We start from the raw sequence: 23,163 nt of genomic DNA, 5'->3' as shown, positions 1-23,163 counted from the left end.
AAAATTTGATGAATCATGCTATATTTTATAAAATATTGATTTTAAGTATTTTAAATTTGGATTGACTTTATTAAATAATAAGGTTAATGATATATTGTTTTTTTAAAAATAATAATGTTAATGATATATTGTTTTTTTTATATAAACTGATTGAATCTCTAATTAATAAATCAATCTCCTATTATTACAAGTTTAATATGTGAGTTATATATTTCATTAATAACTAAAGAAACGAGTCTTAGAACTTTAGATAAATATTTTTTTTCTTCACATCATTATGATCATCACATTTAAATTATGATTGTAAACATTTTAGATAAATATATTTTTTTTCACATCAATGTAGGAGAGACACACATTCACACGGACATTGATACGACACGGACATGAATATACGTATAATCTCTAAAATGTAGGACACGGGAACACATATCTATATACAATATAATTATGAATTATATAAATTCACAATAAAGATTTATGTGCACAAGTATGTTCCAGATTATTTTTTGGAGCAGAAAGATGTTTTTCATAACTGGTTCAAAATGATTTGTTTCTTATTTTTATAATTATAATAAAAATTTATACAATAAGTTTGAGTTTTTAGAAAATTAATGTATTGTTTTTTTTTAAGATTGTGTTAGAACCGTACTAGAATTGTCAAAAAATCAACAAATACTTTTTAACTTGGACACTTCATGGATACGTGTTCTACAAGTGTTATACGAGTGGTGGTGTCCGATACAAGTATCTAACACCGACACGCCATTTAAGAGCAGTGTCTGAGCTTCATAGCTTTACATCGTTATCATGGTCATCACATTTAAATTATTATTCATTTTAAAATTGGGATAAAAGATATTTCGATTAATTAAGAGAATAAATTATATTTAAAATATCTTTCATCTATACTCATAAGTGATTAGAGTATTCGAATAGTAGTAATTGACAAAATTGAAATTAAAGAAAGTGTACTTGACTAGTTAGGCATGCCCTCATTGATAATAAGGAACAGAAGTAACAGAGTCATTCCGGTTTTGTAGAACAATGATGCCAAAAGGACAGTGGTGGTTTTGAATCCAAGATGTGCAATGTTGACCCACTTCAGCTTTAAATGGCCCGTTTGTTCTTGTCCTTGTTATCCCATTAGGTTCATTATTAAAGACTATGATCCTCACTTCCACTTCTCACTGTTGACCACTTGGATCATAATGGCACAAAAGGTCACGTTACTATACTCTTCTTCATGCTTACTGCACCACTGCATGTAATCATATTGCACGTGATAACATTACTCAAAGCAAAGAAAATTGTTGTGTTGGCTAGCGAGCTAGAGAAAATTGTAGGGACCCTTCATGTTTCATTCTGTAGTTATAATTTTCCATATTATTGAGAGTCAAGTTGAGTTGGTAATTGATCAGCTTTCAGATTGGAATCACACTACTAGGATTATTAATATGATATAAAAGTTATTTCAAGTTTATCTAGTTAATTACTATATTACTTAATATCATATTTTGAGTAAATGCTTTTCGTGGCAAAATAAAATGGTTGGATGAATAAATTTCATGTTTCTTAATACATAATAATGGTTAGAAACTATATTCACTTAATTTTACACACATATTATATGTATATCCTTCTTAATATTTGAGTTTATTTTTTGTAACTTAAATGCTTTTGGTTAATACAATAATTTTCTAATTTTATATTGTAAATGGTGAAGCTTAAAATATAGATTGTGATAAAGTGAAGTATATTATTAGCCAGTAGTTTTGAGAGTGCATGCAAGTTGATTATGGGACCACCCTACCTAATAACCCTCAAAGTTGTCCTTACAATACCTCTGTTGTCTTCTTTAATACAACTAATTAGACCTGAAATTGAGAATGCCTTCAAATCCATCTTATTCAGTCACCCAAACTTCAAAACAAAGTCTAAACTATTTTAACATCATTGTCCCTCTAATTTGAGAAAGAAGTTTCATGATCCCTAGTTCCTACTCTAATATTTTGTTATGCAACTTTCAGATGAAACAATTATTCTTTAAGTCACCAAAAATTCTCTAAACTCACCAATAGAACAATGTAGATTTCATGCCCTTTATTTAACTTGTTTTATCAGCACCTTCTTTTATTATTATAAGCAAAACGGTTAGAGATTCCAAATAGTTATAATTAAAGACATTTTATAATATATAAATATATACAAATCTTATCTAATCTAATTTAATGATAAAATTGAATTAAATTTAAAGTTTACTTTTTAATAAAAATATTACAAAATATTATATTTTATAAATAAATTTTATAAAATTGAGTTAAACTTAGTTGAATTCTTAATAAAAACAGCAAGTTTAAAATTTTCCATGTGCATATAATATATTTTTAAGTTTTTAGTATACCTTTTTAAAATGAATTGAAGTATATAATTAAAGATTGAATGAATTGGTATTTTAACGAGAAGTAATGAGTATGAGATATTATGAATAGAGTAGGAACTATGATTGAGAAATGAGAATGTTGGTTGAGGACTAAGTGAATAGTGAACCTTATAAATGCGTTTTTTCTGTCGTTTTGAATCCAACAATTTCTGCTTATCCGTTCTCCTACAGAGCAATTCCTATCACCCAACAAAATGCACTTGCTTTTTTTCACAAATTTTGAACTTAATATAATTAATTGTTTGAGGGAAAGCGAAAGAAATAGAAATATTATATTTGAATTGTTTATTTGAGATAGAAATAAAAGGAAAGAGATAATAAACATTTCTCTTTTTAAATAGACACTAATGAAAAAAAAAACAATGAGAATTTATTAGGACGAGTGTAGTGTATTTTTACTTGTTGGACCATAATATAATTACTTTCTAAAATGTGTTAACAAGTTATTTATCAACGCAATTTGATTAAAAAAATACCTTAAGGATTTAATGTTAGAATTTATAAATATTCGTTTTCAAAAGTAATATGAGATAGGGTTTAAATGTTAATAAAAAAAATATATGTATATTTTAAGTTAAAAAGATTATATATATACATATATATATATATAAACTAAAACTAAATTAATTTTTATTTCTTTAAAATTGTTTTCTTTTTAAATCTAAATTGTCTCTCCCTTCTTTCTAATGTTGTACGTATCTTTTACTCTCTTTTTCCAAATCACAAGTTTGAAGATAAGAGATATTAACTCTAAAGTAGTCAAACAAAACTGTGTTTAAAGTTTGACTTTGCAAAGTAAATTAAGATCGGTTTGAGTATCCCGACACAATCATTTATTAAAAAATAACTTCTTGAAGTAAAGTTATTGTCAAATAAAAAAAAGTAATTTAAGATATGTTTTAAAATTTGATAATATATTAAGTGTATTAAAAACATGAATATATTTATTCTATGTACACATAATTTTTCATTTAGAACATGAAATTGATACCACGTGAAATATAATTTATAAAAAAAAAGTACTATTTACGCACTTATTAAGACACGTATTTTGGCAACAACAAAAAAGTGGAATAAAGGCTTTATATACTGGAATGATTATTATGTAAACCTTTTCATCATAACACAGAAAGTATGAAATTTCAGTCACAATCTGGATGGTGGCCTTGCCTGATTTGTATCTAGCCTATCCTTTTTTCCTTTCTTCATGGCTTTAAGCTAAATTATGCCCTAGCAAGATGCTTAATGCAAACCTTATGTATGTACCATTATGCATAATGCATACCTTATGCAACTGTAAAATAATTAAGGTTAATTTTTTGTAGTTTGAATATGTCACATGATGCTGTTCTGTTGCGGCTGCGAACAAGTAGGCTTATGGAGAGGCGTTGTCTGCATGTCTGTCTGAATCTGTGGGATTGGGATTCCTTCTGGCGATTCCTATGTGCAGAGCAGTGTGCATGATGATGATGATGACGGGACTGCTTTGTTCTTTCTTCAAAATCTATAAACTCAAGTTCTTTTCAATTTTGTCTTTCCTCTTCTGCAGAACTTTTGTTTGGTTACCCACATTTGGTCAGACACTAGTACATTACGGATTATTCACAATCATCACCTTACCTGCTTTTATAAAAATTATTTTCTATTTTATATGATTTTAAATTTTAATTTGTAAAAATTTATATTAAGTACATATTTTGTTGGAAATTCTGCATCGACTAGAGATCAGAATCTTTCATATATAAGTGGATGCAAACTTCAATCTCATGAATCGATTTTATAAGATTGAGTTAGACTTAAAGTTCACTAATATATTTTATGATATATAAATAAATGTAAATCTAGTTTTATAAGTTCAGTTATACTAAAAAAATATATTTTTTAATTAAACCGTGATTGTTTTGTTTGAAAATAGTCATTATCAATTATTCATCACATGAGGATAAAAGAGCTTTAAATTGCCCTGCCCCATGTTAAGTCTGGCAAAGCAATGGAATGCTAAGCATGGGAGAAAGTAAATGGTAAAAAAGGGTGTTCAACATTTAATTCAAAAATTACAAAACTCAAGTAGAGCAAGAAAATGTTGGAAACAAAAATATTTAATAATTTTATTGGATTCAATTTGGTTTTTGAATCTAATTGAAGTTAATTTATTTCCATGCATGTTAAACTTCTATGAATACATTTTTTTTTTTACAAAAACAGTATCATATGTAATTGAATAAATATTAATATAGTTATTAGTTATAAAATTATAAAATTAGTTTATCTACTTTATATTTTATATTTTTTTCTCTAAATTACATATTATATTAATGTATTTTTTAATTTATTGATTCAGGTTTAATTTTAAAATATTTCTTAGATCATATCTTCTTAAATTCACTAGTAGAATCGTGAATGGACTTAGTGCTCCAAATAAAACCAGTCCATCTCAATAACTTTTTTTTAGCAAATTCTTTCTTTACCATATCAATTCTAACATGCATTCAACCTGTTATTGAAAATGATAAAACTATTCTTCTAAAATGACAAAAATAACCTTAAATAAAAGAGGGTGTAAATAAAGATTACTTTTGGAATTTTTTATCTAGAAATATTCTGGATTTGAATATGCAGAACACATTTTTGAATTTTTGAATTTTTTATCCAGAATGCATTTTTAATTTTGTGTTATTTTTTTTGCCATAATTTATTTTTTATTTTTGAATTATATTTATTGTTTCAGATGCTTAAATTCAAAATAAGAATAATTTTGGAAATTAAAAAAGTAATAAGGTGCAAGTTAGAATTGATATGATGTAGGAAGAAATTACCCTTTTTCGACCATACTATCCTTACACATTCAAAAGCTTGGGCTTCATGGCCCACATAATATGGTGCCCCTTCACATTCAAGGTTTTACAATCTGCACCCCGATAGAAATCAATTGCACCCCATATAATATAATATAATATAAAAATCCACTTTAATTGTTTAAAAATTGTATTTCGGATTGTAGATTCCAGAATACAAAAGATATATTTCAGAGTATACATTTGAAAATACATTATTTTTTTATTTTTAAAGTATATTTATATGTTTTTGTAATTAATTTCAAACACAATTGATTTATTTTAAAGAGTTTTTGAATTTTAAAACAAATAATTTATTTAATAGAATTTTTTTAATAGGAACAATATTTACCAAATCTTAGTGTGAGGTGGTACTGGATGCAGTTCTTGATTAGTGAACCAGTATAAATTGTGTGTGCCATTTTCTTCTCAATCCCTGCACTATTTGATAATCTACAATAAAATAAATTTGTTGATTTGAAATTGAATCTGTTCTTTCTGGGCTGTCATATACTGTTATTCAAGATTCTAAAAAAGTTATTGGTTGCTTGTGGATACCTGAATCTGTGTGTTGGTTGTTTAAAGAGAGTAATAAAATCTTTAAAATAACTTTGTTCAAGATTCATATTATTTTCTAGATTGGTTGTTAAAGATTCAAAGTTGGATTTCTTGTTGTAAAATCTTTCTTAATCTTTGGTGTTGTTAAGGTGCCTGCACTGTTCTGGGAAATCACTCACTGGATTTAAAACTAATTTGGTTAAGTTTCTGGTTTTGATAAAGTAATAAGAAAGTAAATCTGTTATTTTTAAAATCAATATGTTCTTTTTTTCAGGATTACTGAAAATCAGTTTTGTTTGCGAAAAATTTTAAAAGCTCAATTCACCCCCTCTCTTGAACTTAGACACTAATAGACCCAACATATATAAGATAAAAAAGGGAAAACTGGAATGCTCCAAACACTCGCCTAAGCCAAAAGCTCTAAGAGGATCTTGCCCGGGCAAGATCACTTCAGAGATGTTGGGCTTGTTTTTGTTTAATCACTCCTAGGCGAGAAGTCACTTAGTCTAAGCCTAACTAGGTTAAATAGGAGGTGTGAGGTACAACCATAAACATCAATTCAGAGGATATGAGGTGATAAAAAACCCTAAAGGAGGTAGCCATCAAGGAGAAACATCTTGGATCTTCTTTTCTTGTTTTCCATGCTTGTAATGATCAACATGAGTGGCTAATTCTACCATTTGTTCTTGATTGATGATTGATATTGTCATTTTATTTGTAATGCTTGTTTATCATGATATAGATCCTTAGATTTGACTGAAAAGTATCTCTAAGTTTCTAACCCAAATGATAATGCTTAACATATTTGAATGCTTGGAATAGATTTGAAATGTTAATTGCTATTAACATCTAATCATAATGCTAAATAATGTTTATAAATATGTGAGGAATCGATATTTAAGAGACACTCTTAATAACTTTACATGCGAGGAATCGATATAAATTAATTTTATATGGGCATCAACATCAATCAAATGATAGAATATTACTATGCTTTTCAAAATACAAAAGAGTAAGAAGGATGAATCTCAATCCCAATTTTCTTAATTGAATTAACAAACTCTTTGACTTGCTTTCTTTATAATTCTTGCAATCATTATAACAAACTCCCAACAAACTTTATTATTATTTTTTTATTTATTGAATCTTATACTTGATAATTCAATTGTTCTTTATGAGTTTGATATTTGTCCATAGGGACAAAATATTACTTTTGACATTGTACACTTGTCGTAAAAGAGTCATCAATTAGCTAGGCACTTGAAAAAGAACATGATAACATAATAATGAAGATAAATCACTAGACAAGAATACTCATGTTGTGAAGACGATCATGTCAGACCATCATCTAGACTATGTGCTCAACGATAATACATAGGTTGATCTTAGTTCGCCTGAGGAAGTGTGTAGGGATGTGACACTGATCTAAACCAATGCATGTATATGATGGTCAACAAGATGGTCAACAAAGTGCAATCATCGATCATCAATGATAATAAATACTCCTTGCACAACTAGCTTAGTCAAACGTAAGAATTACGACATTGCCTCAACTTTTCCACCAAAATCTATCAAAAGAAGCTCAACTAACAATAATGACATTGGTGTGAAATATAGTGTCACATACTTTCATAAATGTCCCTTAATGGGTGATTGAACAATGCATATACATAATCCATAGTGATAATAATCTCACTAATAGGGAGGTGGAAATAGTTAGTGTCACGGTGCCACCTCTCAACAAAATCTTATATGAGACCTTTATTACTGGTCTCAAAACTAAGGTTGCACAGTAACAACAACTCAGTATTTTCTTAATAGGTCTGATATCATATAAGAAAATGATATATAAAAAATGGTAAGAAAAAAAGAATATTTATTATTCTCTTATGTGTGTTTACATCACTTCATGTATAGAAAATATATACTAGTGTAAGGAGACTTTCTCTCTCCAAATTACAGTCTAATTAGGGAGGATGCACCCATCATGAGATTCTATCATTATTAGATTAATTGTATATAAGTATATAATTGGGTATGTACAATATCGTACAATATTGCATATAATTTGATCATTTATTATTTTCTTAACAAACTAGAACCATCCATGATTGGGGAACCCGCGGATCCTTTTGCAACTCCTTTGGAAATACTACCAGAATGGTATTTCTTTCCCGTATTTCAAATACTTCGTACAGTGCCCAATAAGTTATTGGGCGTTCTTTTAATGGTTTCGGTACCTACGGGATTATTAACAGTACCCTTTTTGGAGAATGTTAATAAATTCCAAAATCCATTTCGCCGTCCAGTAGCAACCACCATCTTTTTGATTGGTACTATAGTTGCCCTTTGGTTAGGTATTGGAGCAACATTACCTATTGAGAAATCCCTAACGTTAGGTCTTTTTTAAAGTTAGAATAGAAGATTAGTTTCATTTTTAACGTTAGGTATTGGTAGGTCTCCCACATAATCCTATTCCAATTTTCTCATTTGTCTGCACTTCGGATGATGACAAATTGTTCCCTATCCTTTTTATTAGTTACCAAAAATATAGTATCTAATTATATTATAATTTTTTATTAATAATATATACCATTTTAATATCCAATAATTTTTAATTTATAAAATGATATCTAAATTAATTATTATAAAAACTAATTTTTTTTTAAATTAGTTGCTATTCAATCATTTACTCAAAGTGACGCTACCTAAAAGAGTGAAAGAGATGAAAGTGATTCAGCCGAATTTAAAACTGAAAACACATTGGCCATTTCACCCTATTCGTATAGCCCACTAAAGAAGACCCAGTGAATTGACGGTTTGGGAAATTGGTATGAATGCTTTACTCTTATATATAAAAAACGTTAATAAAAAATGAACATCCTGTAATGGTTAAAAGTCAATTAGTAATGAGGTGTATATAGCATTTGCTTTCTTGTTCATTTTTTAATTGGCATGACACGAAAGGACAAAGAGACTTGTAGAATGGTTTATGAATTAACTATAATAATATAATAGTTGGAAGTATTATGACGAAACTAATAGTAATATAAAATAATTAAACATAGCTGTAGATTGAAGAAAGGCATGGGTATATTCAAATGATTACCAGATTAGCAAGGAGATCGCATAATCTCTTGTGGGACCAACTGGTTTCCTATATTAATTTCCAATTACTTCTTATATTTATAAAGAAAAGTTAAAACCAAAACTAAGACCAATATTATTTACATTTAATTACTCATTTAACTTCTATAATTAAGCACAATATTTTTCATCTTTACACTTCCTTTTAATTCCTAGTAAAAAGTTTAAAAAAGTTTAATTTAAGCATAGGAATTAAACAAGGTTTTTTAACCATAGAATGACGTATAATGTTATTTATTATACTTTTATTTTTTTAACTTTATAAATATGAATTGAAGTGTAGATCCATCATTTCCAAAACAATATATAAATGAATGAATATTCGAAGCAATATATATATATATATAACTTGACCCACAAAAAAAATATATGCAACTAAACAGAATAAAATATATTTGAGAAAGAAAAGAATACCAAGTTGTCGCGGCTACAATTAGAAGAATTTTATATAGAAGTGTGACCAAACACAAAACGACAGAGGAACAAATTTAAAATATGTGTCTGCTATTTAGTATCTATCAAACCAGAACCTTTTTCACAAGCTGAGATAATACAAGAAAGAGGTCTATATGATAAGTCAAAGCCTCTGAAAAACCCCCCTTGATGATGGAAAAAAATCTACCAAAAGATTGAAAATGCTATTCTGGTGTAGGGTAACATAGCCGACTAATCAACTACGCAAAAAGCAACAGAAGAAAACACCTTGGCACCATGTGCTTCTGTTGAAAGCCCCACACCTCAGACCAGAACAAACCCTTGTACACTCTGTGCAAACTACTCGCAGGCCCTTCATATATAACTCCAGAATCCACATCATGGATGAAAAAGGAAAAATAAAGCACTGCGATTAAAATCATTATTCACTAAACTTATTCTTGTATCATGCACATCATAAACATAAATTCCTTGAACCAGTTAGGCCCCATCAACTTGCTTCAAAGCCTGTCGTAACCTTCCTAGAAGATCCTTTGCTGCCATGTAGTTTTCCTTCATCTGCAGGAAAGCGAAAATACTATTATGGTCTTGGTCTAGCTGTGAGAGTCTATTATATATGTAGTAGAGAAAAGAAATTGAGCAATGAATTTGAATTTAATCTGAAACGGTGATTAACTAAAGCATACTTGCATTGCATGAGTATTCTTCACTACTACTACGCAATAAACTTTTTACCTGAGCAATAATAGTTACATCAATATTGTTATTGCCGAAGGGTAAAAGGCTGCTACTCTGAACAATGAAATGAAGTTTTTCTAATTCGCTGAGTATCTTTGCCGCGCGCCCACTGTGTTTATCGCTTTGAGTTCTTATGAGTACGTCTTTGCCGGTAACTCTGACTTCGATTTCAGGGAGTGAATGGTCGCAGTGGCTGTCAGAATTTTCATCGTCAGCAAAGAGAATAGATCTTTTCAACAGGACTGAAGAATTGGTTGTGCTCTTCGCTGTTTTCTCCTCCAGAGTTTGCACACGCTCTTGCAGTTGTTTCACATACTTGATAGCATCTCCCAACACTGAAGCCTTGTCCATCTGTGCATGCAACCACCCAGATAACTTAGTTCAGCATTTATTTATAGTTGGTTGAACTTAGGTTAAGTCTTCAACCGTGTGTGTTGTTCATATATATAAATTGTAACTGTGATTTAATTGGAGGTGGATCGGGCATTAGAGTTGAATTAACATAGCAATTGTCATGCCAGGTTGTCTAATAAAGTTTGTGCATACACGAGTAGGAGTCTGTCAACAGATAACATGTAAGTGGCTCAAGTGTTCATTGAATTCAACCTAGAGGTTTGTCATGACCCTGATGAGGATATCACCTAGCACACCGAAACTTTCGTAGATAGAAAAAAGAATAGCAATTGTTAAGCTGACAGTACCTTCTTGAGGCCAGGGAGGACGGCAGAAAGAGCGATGAACTTCTGGCTGAGCTTTTCCCTTCGTTTTCTTTCAGCTATTACGTGCTCTTGGGCTTGGATTGGGTTCCTAGTGGTTATGCCAACCAGGTTCGTTCTATTATCAGAACTGAGGAAACTTTTGCCCTCATATGAACCTTGAGAAACGAAGTCTGTAAAGTCCATGTTCTCACTAGACGGGTTTTCGATTTTAGGCCTCCCATGGAGGTTGTGAAATTGGTGGGAACCACGTGGTGAAGCATTAACGTGGCCAAAAGAAATAATTTGAGAGGATGGAGAAGCGGAAACATTCTGGGAAATTAAGTGACTGGCACACGTTTTGAAGGTATTGAATGTCTTGATCCTCTTGGTTGGTCTTGGAGGGGTAACAACAGACAGATCAGGACTTTCAGCTGGGAAACAATTTGGTGTGCTTTCGGAGTTGAGCTGATAAGATGAATTGCTCTCTGGGGATCCGGAGAAAGACTCGAAGTCGAAGTCATCCAGTGGGCATGCAATAGAATCCATCTGGTATTGATCAAGAAAGCTAAGATACTCCATTTCCTGTTAAAAATCAAAGTAAGATTACTTTTTCTGTTTATATGTTTCCAAATTGGTGTGCTAAGAAGCTTGTGATGAGTTCCTTACAAGTTCAGGGAAGTAGTTGGTGGACGCGATTTCCATCATCTTCAGATTCCTTCGTTTATAGAGGGCCTGAAAGAGAGTCAATCAAGAGATCAATAAATTATTTCAGATGATAATTGAAGGATCAAGAAATGAGATTATTTCCCAATAGTTAAATGAAAATGATGTGCATGTGCATGAGGTGAAGTAATAAATGAAACATGAACGAGTAAAATGCCAAAAGAAGTGGGAAAGTTGATGGTTATTTGAAAACAAGAATTAGAAAAAAAAGAGAGTATATACGTGAACTTTGGGTTGGGGAGATGATAATGAATGAAGAGAGTGGGAAGGAAAGAAGATTGGGGGTACCTTGAGTGAAAGTGGAGAAGAGGATGGATAGAGATTGAAGAGAAGAGATTAAGGTTGTGAAGGTGGGAGATGAGAAAAACGATGTTGTTGGGAAGGTAATATAAGGAGCATCGAACACGCTTCATACCCGGGTCCATATGAGCACGTGTGAAAATGTATCCCATTTTCTTTCGTTGTCAGTTGGTGACTTTTGAATGCGGCTGATCTCTGTCTTTAATCACATTTACGTTTGGTCAAACTATGGGTTCTTGTTTAGATCCATCTAATGTATTTTCTTTTATCTTCCTCGCTTTTGGAACATTTTCATAACTTAAAACCGTGTTTGGACTCAAAAGTGAAAATCAGAGAAAGTGGAAAAGAAAAGAACAAATACTCCCAAAGATTAGTAGGAAGTATGCTCGTTTCAAGTAAGTGAGAGACAAAGAAAAGTGAAAGAAAAAGAAAACAACCTAGGTATTTGAATGTTTTAATAATTTTTTTTATAAAATAAAATATTTCTTGGAAATCTCATATCGATTAGAGATGAAGACAATTCATTGTATATAAGTGGGTATCAACCTCACCTTATGAACTGGTTTTATGGGATTTAGTTAAACTTAAAGTTCATTTTATAATATGGTATCAGAGTCATTTCAAGTTTATCCTAACAAGTGTTAGTGAAGGTGTAACCCATCAGTCGATTTTATGGTTCACTTCATAATAATATTTATAAATTAATTTTAATTTTAATTTTACTTTTACTTTTGTTATTATTATTTTTATTTTATTTTTCATTTATTATTATTTCACATTATATGATATACTTAATCTATTATTATTATGATTGACATGTAATTTGCATAACATACATAATATATAATTAAAAATATAAATTAATTATATAGAACGATAAGACTGTAGCAAAATAGAGACTATAACTGATTATTGGCTTCGACGTAATTAATGATGTTTTAAAAAAAATACATAATTAATTATGATTGCATGTATAATTGATTATATAATTTTTGTTTAGGTATAATGGATTGGGTTGATGGTTATAATCAACAGTGATTCAATCTAATCTTTCTTCAACGCATTTCATGAATGAACAAATAATTTTACTCATCCACATATCAAGCAAAACACGGATTTGTGAATATAGTCAAACGTTTTAGTTAGACAAGTATGATTTCTACCATGCACACAGAGAAGGAATACAATTACATTAAAAATCCTAGTAAACGTTGAAATAGGAAAGGAATAATATCACCTGCAAAGTCAATAAACATCGTAAAGCATGGGTCTAAACATAAGACAACAACAATGAAGTCATCCAGATTATAATTTATAAAAATAGAAGAAAAAATAAGAAAATTACATTTTGACATAGTTGTATATCATTTTTTATTTAATAAATTTAGAATATATATATATATAAAATAATAATAATAATAAATAAATTTATAATTAAAAAATATAGAAAATTATTAAAATAATATTACCATTGATTGGTAAGTAATTGTAGAAGAAAGAATTAGATGTGAAAGTATAATGAATAAAAAAAAAATCTTTTACTTAAATCTTTTACTTAAATGTGAGTTAGTGTGAAAAGATTGAAATTGTTTGAAAAAACAATAATACTTTAATATTGATTACATCTAATTGATATCTAAATAAATTATTATTTTATTATAATGTAACATTTTATTATAACAATTAGTTGTAAAGGAATTGTTTTTAGTTATGTCAAACAAATTTTATTGTTTTGAAATGTTGTAAATGCTTACTGTACATATGTTAAACTAACATCTTTTTAAAGATAAACAAACAAATTTCAAGGTTTTACTGTCATATTATCCGAGAAGCATGGGAGGATTCTCCCACAACAAATGTCACGTTATAATAATAAATAATATAAACTCATAATTAATCCAAAAAAGTAACATAAATATAAAAATGTATCTAATCATATTATGAAAATGTTTCTTAGATATTAGGGAAATTCTAAAAAATAAATAAAAAGTAATTTTATTTTTTAAATGATATAACCACGTTTTGTATTTTGAAACATATTTTCATGGATAATTTATTTAATTATACGAAAGTTGTGTTTTAATTCATAACTTGAAATTAAAGTTGTATATTAAAAACTGACTTATCTTTTGAAATTTTTTAAAGATAATTTAAAATTTTGTTAAATAAAAAAATGTATGTAAATATACGAATTTTTTATTGAAAAAAAACAAATTTTGTTAAATAAAATAAACAAGTTTGTGTTGCAATACTTTGTAGTATGTATTTTTTTTCTTTTTTAGTAAAAAATAAAATAAATTAAAAGGAGAATAGTTTATTGGTGTCCCAACACATATAAAAATATCACCATTTAATTAGTCTATACAGTAACAAAATTGTTTAAACCAGAGATAACATATGCAAGATACAAATTCCTATGAAACCACTTAACATTGTCTATGTTTCTTAAGGGATTTTTTATTATTCTTGTCATAATTATTTAGTTTGTTCTAGTTATACAAAACCTAATTTATTATTTTATTGTATCGGTACCTGACAGATAGAGATCTCAGGATCTAGTTAGTGCAGACCAACAAGACCAAATTTACTAAGTCCAATCAAAAAGTTAACTACACCAGACAGTGATTAAACATTAAGTAATACGCTCTTAATTACAATCCAAAATTCTAATTTGATCTAATAACAAATGATCTATGATAATCATATAAATAGTCATGAGTTTTGAGAAGAATATACATCATCATTACACATTAATTACACCAAACACTAAATACCGATATCTCACTTGAACGTCGGAATACCTCTCTTTATTGAAATAAAGAGAGAATAATGAAAAAATAAAGAGTTGAAATAAAGAGAGAAGAATGAAAAATAAAGAGAGAAGAATGAAAGTAAAGAAGAAAGTCGTTTAATCATACTATAACATTTATAATTATTAAACTCACGTATTGTTTAAAATCATAGGTTGTGTGTGGATAATGTGGCGTACCAACCCTTTGGTCATTCCCTCTCCCATCAAACCGGAAGGAAAATGCTCAAATTAAATAATAACAACATGCCTTTCTTCAATTATGTTTATTATTTTTAAACACCACTATCACTTTTCTTCCTTAATTTTATGATTATTTGTTAACCTAGGTACTACATAATGATAGTATCATACTTTTTTTATTCACTCGTTGCCTTTCAGAACTTTCCATTCTACGCTTACACGTTGTTTTTTTTCGTATATCACTTTCAAACAAGAATTGGAGGATCGTCCGCGTAAGCCTACTGACGAATGAATCTCAACTCTCTTTTCTCTCTTATATGTATATATTTTCAAACATCTCCTAATTATCAAAGATTATAGTACATAAAGTAGATTAAAATCTCGCCATTTTGTAAGACTAAGTGATATTTAAAATTCATTTTCATGTCTATTAAAATCTTCTATTTAATCCTTTTATTTTTTTTCATAAATTCTTAACTTGGTTTTGATGAAAATTGTAAAATATAACCGACTATTTAATAATGTCAAGTGGGGTGTAAAAAAATAAGTGTCAAAACTATCATCACTCTGAATAAAACAAAATGTCACACTCTCATCATTCAATTTTTTTTCCTTCTCTAGAAAGATGATGACAGTTTGACATTATTATTTTTCAAACTTTCACTTCATAACCAATAATACTATTGTTTTATTTAAATTTATTTATTTATTTTTATTAATTAAATATTAAAAAAAATAACAAAATATGTCAAATAAATAAAATAAAATAATCATATTATTGATTGTAAAATAGGAGTAGGAAAGCAAAAAAGAAATGATAATTGAAAGTATGATCATCATTATTTAGATCATCAACTACAACCATTTATTCAACGATCAGCAACTATGATTTGGTTAGTTAGTAACACAGCTAAAGGACAATATTGAGTTTGAGACGAAGCTAAATGTGCATTATTGACCTACATTTTAGTCTTCCGTTTATACTTATAGCATTTCATGGGCACTAAACATATGCTCTCACACAAAAGGATAATGCTAATCGCTTGTTTGATAAAATATTTAATTTGGTAGATGAATTTTTGATAAAATTATTTCATTTATATTAGATAAAATATTTTTAATTTATTTTAAGAAATTATTTATATCAGCATTTTAAAAAACATAACCTATTAAAAAATCACAACCCATTTAGAAAAAAAGTAACATGAGTTTGAAATAATACGGGTTTGGAAAACTCCTAGAAAGAATGGGGTTTTGGAAAACCCTTGAAACTAATGAGGGTTTGGAAAACTCCTGGAAAAAACTGGGATTTGGAAAACCCCTGAAAATATCAAAGTTAAAAAAAAACTCTAAAAGTAATAGGATTTACAAAACCATCATAAGATAATTGATTTTTCAGAAACTACTTAAAATCACAGTAATTTGTTAATAACATTGGATCTTTTAGTGAAAAAAATAAACTTTGTCAACGACGCTAAATATTAAAAAAAATGCACTTAACGAAGTTAAAATCACTGAAATATAACTTCATTAAAAATAATTTTTCTAGTGTGTTTATAAATGCATCATTGTTGATGTTTTACATATTTTAATTTAAATGTTAGAAAAATATTATTATTGTTAGCTTTGCACAATATAGTACCAATATTTTATTTAGGGATAAAATAATTTAGGAAAAGATTATAATTAGTATCCTAACTGATGAATTAAAAGTATCTTCAATTAAAAAAATCATACTTAAGTTCTTCGAAACAACTTAATCGCATAATTTTATTTATAAATTATTTATCAAAATTTTAATATGACACTTGTTAGCATAGTCTTTATAATAAACTTGCAAAAAATTATACTTTATTTTTCGATCCATATCTAGAAGATTACAAAGAACATTTTCATATAAATGAATTGCGCAATCCAACTGCATGCTTCAACCCAACTGTTTTCACAGACTGGAAAAATTAGATATTGAATTATATATCTATTTAAGATTCTGTGTGCAAGCTTCTCTCTTGCATATAAAGGAATCTTTATATTTAGTCCATACATGTTCTTTTGTTTTTGGTAAACCAATAATACATAGTTTCAAACATCGTGCAATGAAGACTTCAGATTTAGTCCCAGTTTGTCTTTACTTAACTGCAAATCTTTTATCAGATCTTGATTCAATTACAGAATACATGAAGATATAAAGAAATGAACACAACTAGACTAGATTTTAAAATTTTTGAGCTATAATTAAATACGTGCTCGTTGAAAATTAATAAAAAAAATGTGCGGTTGAAGAAATCTTCTATATCATGTGAAATTCATAATGAGAAGTTTAGAAATGTCTAAATCATGATTTCAGGTGAGTCTTAAATATGAAAATCAGAAGAAAGTATTTAGAATTGGGTTATGGCCGATGACTTATTACAATTATATTTATATATAATGCAGCGAACCTACTATAGCAATGCTTTGCTAGAATGCTTAATTGTATTTTTAGTTCCTAATATTTAAGATAACTTTGATTTTGGTAACTTCAATTTTTTTTAAAAAGTTTTTTAGTCCTTTTAAATTTTTTAAAAAATGGTTTCATTACCTAAATACTAAATTTAATAGTCTAAAATGGAGATTCGAAGCAGGTCTCTTCAATAACAAAAAAAAAAACCCTAATTATTACACCAAATAAATTTTATTATCATATATAAATATTACTATACTTATTATTATGATTATTAATATAACCATTATTAATATTATTCAAATTAATAATTATAATAATATTATTTATAATACTAATATTATTATATTATTATTATTAATATTATAAATAGTCCTAATATTAATATTATTAATTTTATAATATTAATAGTATGCATATCTATCAATTATAGTTTGTAAACAATATTTATCAACTTCAATTTCTAAGTATATTCACTAACTTTAGTCCACAGTAATATCACCAAATTGAGTGTGTAGGTATTTCCTACCAACTGAAATTTGTAAGTAATACCCATAAAATTGAGTTCGTATGCAATATCCATCAACTTTAGTCCCTGGATAAATCCGAAAGTATCTTTTTTTAATTTTTTTCATTATTTCTTTTATCTTTTCTTATTATTTACAATCATTATTTATAATTACTATTTACTATTATTATTTATGATTATTAGTTATGAATATTAGTTATGATTATTAATTATAATTATTTATATCATAATAATATTATTAATAATATGCATATAATTATTATTCGTATTATTAAAATTATTTATATTCTTAATATTGTTAATATTTATAATAATAATAATATAAATATAAATATTAATATTATTAATAATGTTAATAAAAATATTTATATTAATAATAATATTGAATTGATATAGATTTGTGGGTAAAATTTGTGGATAATGTAAAATTTACTTACAGATAGAGATCCGTAGGTAATAATTTTTAGATAATGCTAAATTTACCTACAAATTTATATTCGTAAATAATATTTCATAGATAATCCTGAATTTACCTACAAATTTATATTCGTAAATAATATTTCATAGATAATCCTGAATTTACCTACATATTCAAATCTGTGGATAATATTCATAGTTAATACTGAATTCACCTACAAATTTAGATCCATGAATAAAAGTTCGTCGATAAATCTAATTATTTTTTTTTTAATACAATAGATAATTAGACTATCAAGACTCCACCCACGCCCACATAAACCATCACCAATAGAGTAAGAACATAAGACATCAACTTACAACCAAAACAAAAAGTCACTCCACCCTCCCTAATGAAGTTGATACAACCTATATACTGTGAATAAATTGCAAACGATGTTGCAACTGCTATGCGCCAGATCATGCAGTAAAAACCTCACATATTTAACCAAGGAGAAGACCCCACTTCTAATACGCCCATGTTATAACCCAACATGTGATTGATACTTATCGTTAGAAACACACAACAACACCATATATACACAACACTGAGGGGACTTGGTGTATATTAGATAAAATTAGAAACTACCAACATATAACATATGCACATACACGACTATAGGTATGAAAAGAGTTATTTGGTTGCCAAATTCATACATATATTATCAGGCATTGAACCTAGTTGAAATACGATATATTTACCTTTAAGATCTTATTTTTCATCCAAACTCAGGATTGAACTTGTGCCAAAGATTTAATTTTTTTCATGTCCACTTTTGCTCAATTAAACATTATCCCGTTCTTATGATTCCAAAATGCACTAAATGACGATATCCACAAACCTTTCCAGATTTTGTTTCCTTCTTTATTGAAACAAAGGTAATAAAACTAGTCAAAATGTTCAAATATAGAATTATGATTTACTGAACTTACCATAAGCCACTTATTATACATGTTCCACACCGCATTAGAGATGTGACAAGTCATATAAAGGTAAGAAATTGTTTCCTCCGCAAACCCACATAGGGCACACTGTGTGTCCCTCGGCTGAATTGCCCACCTGCACAATTTTTTCTTAGTAGCAATCTTTTTTTTTGCAATTTAAAAAAAGTAATTTAATTATATAAATAAATATATTTTTTACTTTTAAGAATCTCTTTCTTATTCGAAATTAGGATTTTAAATTCAAGATGTTGAATGTAACACGTGAGTACGCCCAAACAATTTCTTTTATGATTAACGTACACATCTAGGTAAAATTGTTGTATTAGTTACATGATGAGCAATAATTATGCCAACAGGGAATAAATTTGTGTACCCTTTCCAACGCTCCCCATATATTCTCACGTCAAATATGCGGGGCTAAAGTGTTTAATAGCAAAACCTAATTCTTTAATATTGCTTGTACTACATTCGATTATTTTTAAAAAAATAATCAATTTTAATTAAAACACCAAAAAAAAATATATAAAAAGTTACATATAATTTTTGTCCTTTTGAAATAAATAAAAGAGGCGCACAGAAACCAGCATCTGAGTTTCAATAATTTTTTGGGCAACCGTGCACCGATGCATTATTAATATTATCACCGACCCCTCCGCCACATGTTCATGCACCACATGTTAATGTTATGACATGGATTTCAAAGTGGCCCTGCGTAGGTTCTTTACAAGCTCATTTATCGTCAACTTGTAATCCGTCCCCATCTGCAAAAATGGTCGTCACTTATCACTGTAAATTATTAACAACAACAACAACAACCAGCATTTACTTTTCTTTACCTGAGCAACAATGGTGATGTCGATAATGGAGTCCCCAAAAGATAGGACACTGCTATTTACAACGAAGAGATGAAGGTTTTGAATCTCCACAAGTATTTTGAGCAGAAGACCTTTTTGTTTTTGGCAGTGGATGCGAAGGAGCACATCCTTCTCTGACACTCGTGCTTCCACGCGAGGGAGGCTTGCCCTACCACACCCGTCGCGGTAGCTCAGCCGTGCCTTGTTCACCATCACCACAGACCCCACGTCGTCTCTGTTCTTGTTCTCCTCAAGAGTTTTCTGACGCTCTTGGAGCTCTTTCACGTACCTGATAGCGTCTCCCAGCACTGAAGCCTTGTCCATCTGTTCATTCACACTACCCAATTAACAACCTTTTCTTCACATACTACTACAACTTCACCCCATCAATATTTAACTTATCTTTCAATGAAACTTCTTACTTGCACTTTACAATTCAAATTAATGTCTTGTACTTATGGGACGGACAAATACATATGATCCATCACAATTGATGAAAATGAAAATTAAAAATACATTTTTTTAATTAAAAAAAAAAATTAAAAATAATGAGGAATAACACCATAAATTTTATATTTTTTTTAGAAAATTAGTTATCATTATTTCAAGACCAAAACAATTCACAGAAAATCATGAAATAGAAACTAATTTTAGAAAAAATAATAATAATTAGTTGCTATAGTGACTAAATTAGAGACAAAAAAAATTTTGATTTCTAAATTAATACCTATTATTGTTAAATGGTTTCTAAATTCATATCTAATTAACAACCAATGTTTTTACTACCAATTTTTTATCATGCATTTTAGAAACTATTTAACAATAATATAAAATAATTTAGAAACCAAAAATTTATTTAGTTTCTAAAATGATTTTAATTTATTTATTATAGTAAATAATTATTTTTTATTCTAAAATTAGTCTATTAGTAGTAGTGATTTATTGATTTATTGATTGAATAGTCAAATATGATTAAATTTCTTCAACTAATATTTTCTCTATACTCAAATATAAAGAAAATTATATGGATATTTAAATATAAACACACGAGGCAGATAATGAATAAATAAGGAGGTAGGTCCTATCTCAAACTTTTTACCCAAAAAGAAAGAAATATAAAAAAAAATGACTAGGAGATTTTCTGTTAAAATGAAAGAAAAATAAGTGTTTTTTTTATGATCATAAACATTTATAATCTTATATATGTTTAGTTTTTATATGGTAATAAATAATTAAAATAATAATATCAATATTAAGCAATAAAAAAGTAATTAATAATAAATGAAATACTTTTTCCACTTTTTCTTGTTATTTCCCTGTATTTCTCTCCTTTTTACCTAAACAGAACATAAATTACTTGATTCCTACACCCAAAACTCAAGTATATCAATAACTTCCTTCATTCTTATTTATAAGACATTTTATTAGAAAACTATATAAGACATTCTTTTTTTTCCAAAATATTTTTAATTAATTGAAATGTATTTATCAAAAAATTATAAATGCTGTAAATTATTTTCATAAAGTCTCTTAATATATTGGTTGAAAAGATCTTATAAATGTTTAAATTTTTTTACACGGTTAAATGGAAATATATTTATAAATTAGTGTTATAATCACTATTTTTAAACTACGTGTTGGCTTTTTTCTTATGATAATAATAAAAAATAAATATTATATAATAACTATTAAAATGAAATATATGATTAAATTATAAAAAAATATGATAAAAAATTTATGAAAAATATGATAAATTAGTTTTTTTTTTGTTCTGTAAATATTTTCTTTGTCGTGGTAATTAATTGAATTTTAAAAAATAGTCATAAAACTTAAAAGATAAAGTAGTAATAATTTATGTAGAAAAAGGTAAAAAGGAACAAATACTGTGTTAACTGTATATATAAGCATTTAAAAATAAATTAATATTCATATATAAATCGATTTAATTTTTTAAATACTAAAGCTACAATATTCATATATAAATCGATTAATCATTTTAAAATAAAATGAACATTATAATTTTAATTCTGCTTAGAAAATTAAGTATATGTCAGTATAAATTTTACATTTTTAATTTTTATTTAATGTTTACAGAATACATTTGTAACTAACGAGTAATTTCTTGCAACAATTATACTACCATCTTCAATGGGGTTTTCTGTGTTGACAATATTTAACTAAAAACAACTTGACCTAATTTTTAGGTTAAATAATGTTTTATAGTAAATAATATTAATAATGGATCATTCCTTTGCCTTTGGAAATCAATATGAATCACTAGCTTATAGTGAACAGTACCTTCTTTAAGCCTGGAATAAGAGCAGCTAGAGCAATTAAGCTCTGGCTCAGTTTCTCTCTCCGTTTCCTCTCCGCGATGATGTGATCCCCACCATGACCGGAAGTCTTGAAGCTCCCTTGGCTTTTGGGGCTTTTAGTTTCGTAGTTCGGGTTTTCTGATGATCTTTTTCGGGTCTCTGGGGGTGAAACTGAAACACCTTTGTTCTGTTGCGGACTCAGGACAGCAGAAACAATCCCATGAAGTTGAGTGTTCTCAACCGGAAGCATAATCTGGGAGGTTGGAGAAGAAGAGGTAGACGAGGAAATATTGGGTGAAAAGTGTTTGTCGGTGATGGGGGATGAGTTCCAACTGGACAAATTCGTTTTGAGCTGCTTGGCGGGCCTGACCAAATTACTGGTTTCCGAATACGATGTGTGACTCTCCGAAGAGAAAGGTTGCTGATGCTGCGGCGGCGGAAAGTTTTCCAGGGCACTTGCTATCTCAAGGGAAAGTAACTCTTCATCGTCTTCAATCTCCAGCTGACATTGTCGGAACAAGTTGCAATCCTCCGTTTCCTGCAACAGCTGAAATAAAACAAAATAAGTAACAAGAATAAGAATAAAATTGTTATAAATCATCATGTTTGATGACAGAGAATAATGATGAAAGAAATGGTTACGAAATCCGAAAACCAGTTAGGTTCTGATGCATCCATCGAGGTGTGTAAATGTGTTCCCTGCTGTTCCCTTTCCTTTGAGAATTCAGAGGTTTTCTTTGTTTTCAAATTGGA

The 23,163-nt window shown here is 28.3% G+C and overlaps 2 protein-coding genes across 3 annotated transcripts; both read right to left on the bottom strand.

Annotated features, from left to right (window-relative positions):
* Positions 1-9,463: 9,463 nt before the first annotated feature.
* On the bottom strand, positions 9,464-11,953 carry LOC137810002 (transcription factor bHLH25). The gene is made up of 5 exons (XM_068611100.2): positions 11,865-11,953; positions 11,520-11,585; positions 10,857-11,435; positions 10,153-10,506; positions 9,464-9,975 (listed from the first exon to the last, which is right to left on the bottom strand). The coding sequence occupies exons 2-5, from the start codon at positions 11,556-11,558 to the stop codon at positions 9,898-9,900; spliced, it is 1,050 nt and encodes a 349-aa protein (XP_068467201.2). The 5' UTR covers positions 11,559-11,585; positions 11,865-11,953; the 3' UTR covers positions 9,464-9,897.
* Positions 11,954-19,754: 7,801 nt separating this feature from the next.
* LOC137809578 (transcription factor bHLH18) lies at positions 19,755-23,163 on the bottom strand. 2 transcript variants are annotated; one of them, XM_068610690.2, is made up of 4 exons: positions 23,053-23,163; positions 22,394-22,957; positions 20,078-20,419; positions 19,755-20,002 (listed from the first exon to the last, which is right to left on the bottom strand). In XM_068610690.2, exons 1-4 carry the CDS (start codon positions 23,086-23,088, stop codon positions 19,925-19,927), a joined length of 1,020 nt encoding a protein of 339 aa, XP_068466791.1. In that variant the 5' UTR covers positions 23,089-23,163; the 3' UTR covers positions 19,755-19,924. The 2 variants fall into 2 exon arrangements, with proteins under 2 accessions (XP_068466791.1, XP_068466792.1); XM_068610691.2 differs by having other exon boundaries at positions 22,394-22,948; positions 23,053-23,150.

This window comes from Phaseolus vulgaris, chromosome 2, assembly GCF_051622355.1.
Source record: "Phaseolus vulgaris cultivar YP4 chromosome 2, ASM5162235v1, whole genome shotgun sequence".
Classification (NCBI taxonomy): Eukaryota; Viridiplantae; Streptophyta; class Magnoliopsida; order Fabales; family Fabaceae; genus Phaseolus; species Phaseolus vulgaris.
Note: the sequence above shows the minus strand (reverse complement) of the source record. Positions and strands in the feature narration are given on the sequence as shown.

Excerpts from the sequence above, each read along its gene's own strand:
- LOC137810002 (XM_068611100.2), bottom strand. The coding sequence starts at position 11,558 with ATGATGGAAATCGCGTCCACCAACTACTTCCCTGAACTT. Across the intron at positions 11,436-11,519 it reads CCAACTACTTCCCTGAACTT|GAAATGGAGTATCTTAGCTT; the intron begins GTAAGGAACTCA and ends GATTTTTAACAG. Across the intron at positions 9,976-10,152 it reads ATGTAACTATTATTGCTCAG|ATGAAGGAAAACTACATGGC; the intron begins GTAAAAAGTTTA and ends GCTTTCCTGCAG.
- LOC137809578 (XM_068610690.2), bottom strand. The coding sequence starts at position 23,088 with ATGGATGCATCAGAACCTAACTGGTTTTCGGATTTC. Across the intron at positions 22,958-23,052 it reads CTAACTGGTTTTCGGATTTC|CTGTTGCAGGAAACGGAGGA; the intron begins GTAACCATTTCT and ends GTTTTATTTCAG. Across the intron at positions 20,003-20,077 it reads ACATCACCATTGTTGCTCAG|ATGGGGACGGATTACAAGTT; the intron begins GTAAAGAAAAGT and ends CCATTTTTGCAG.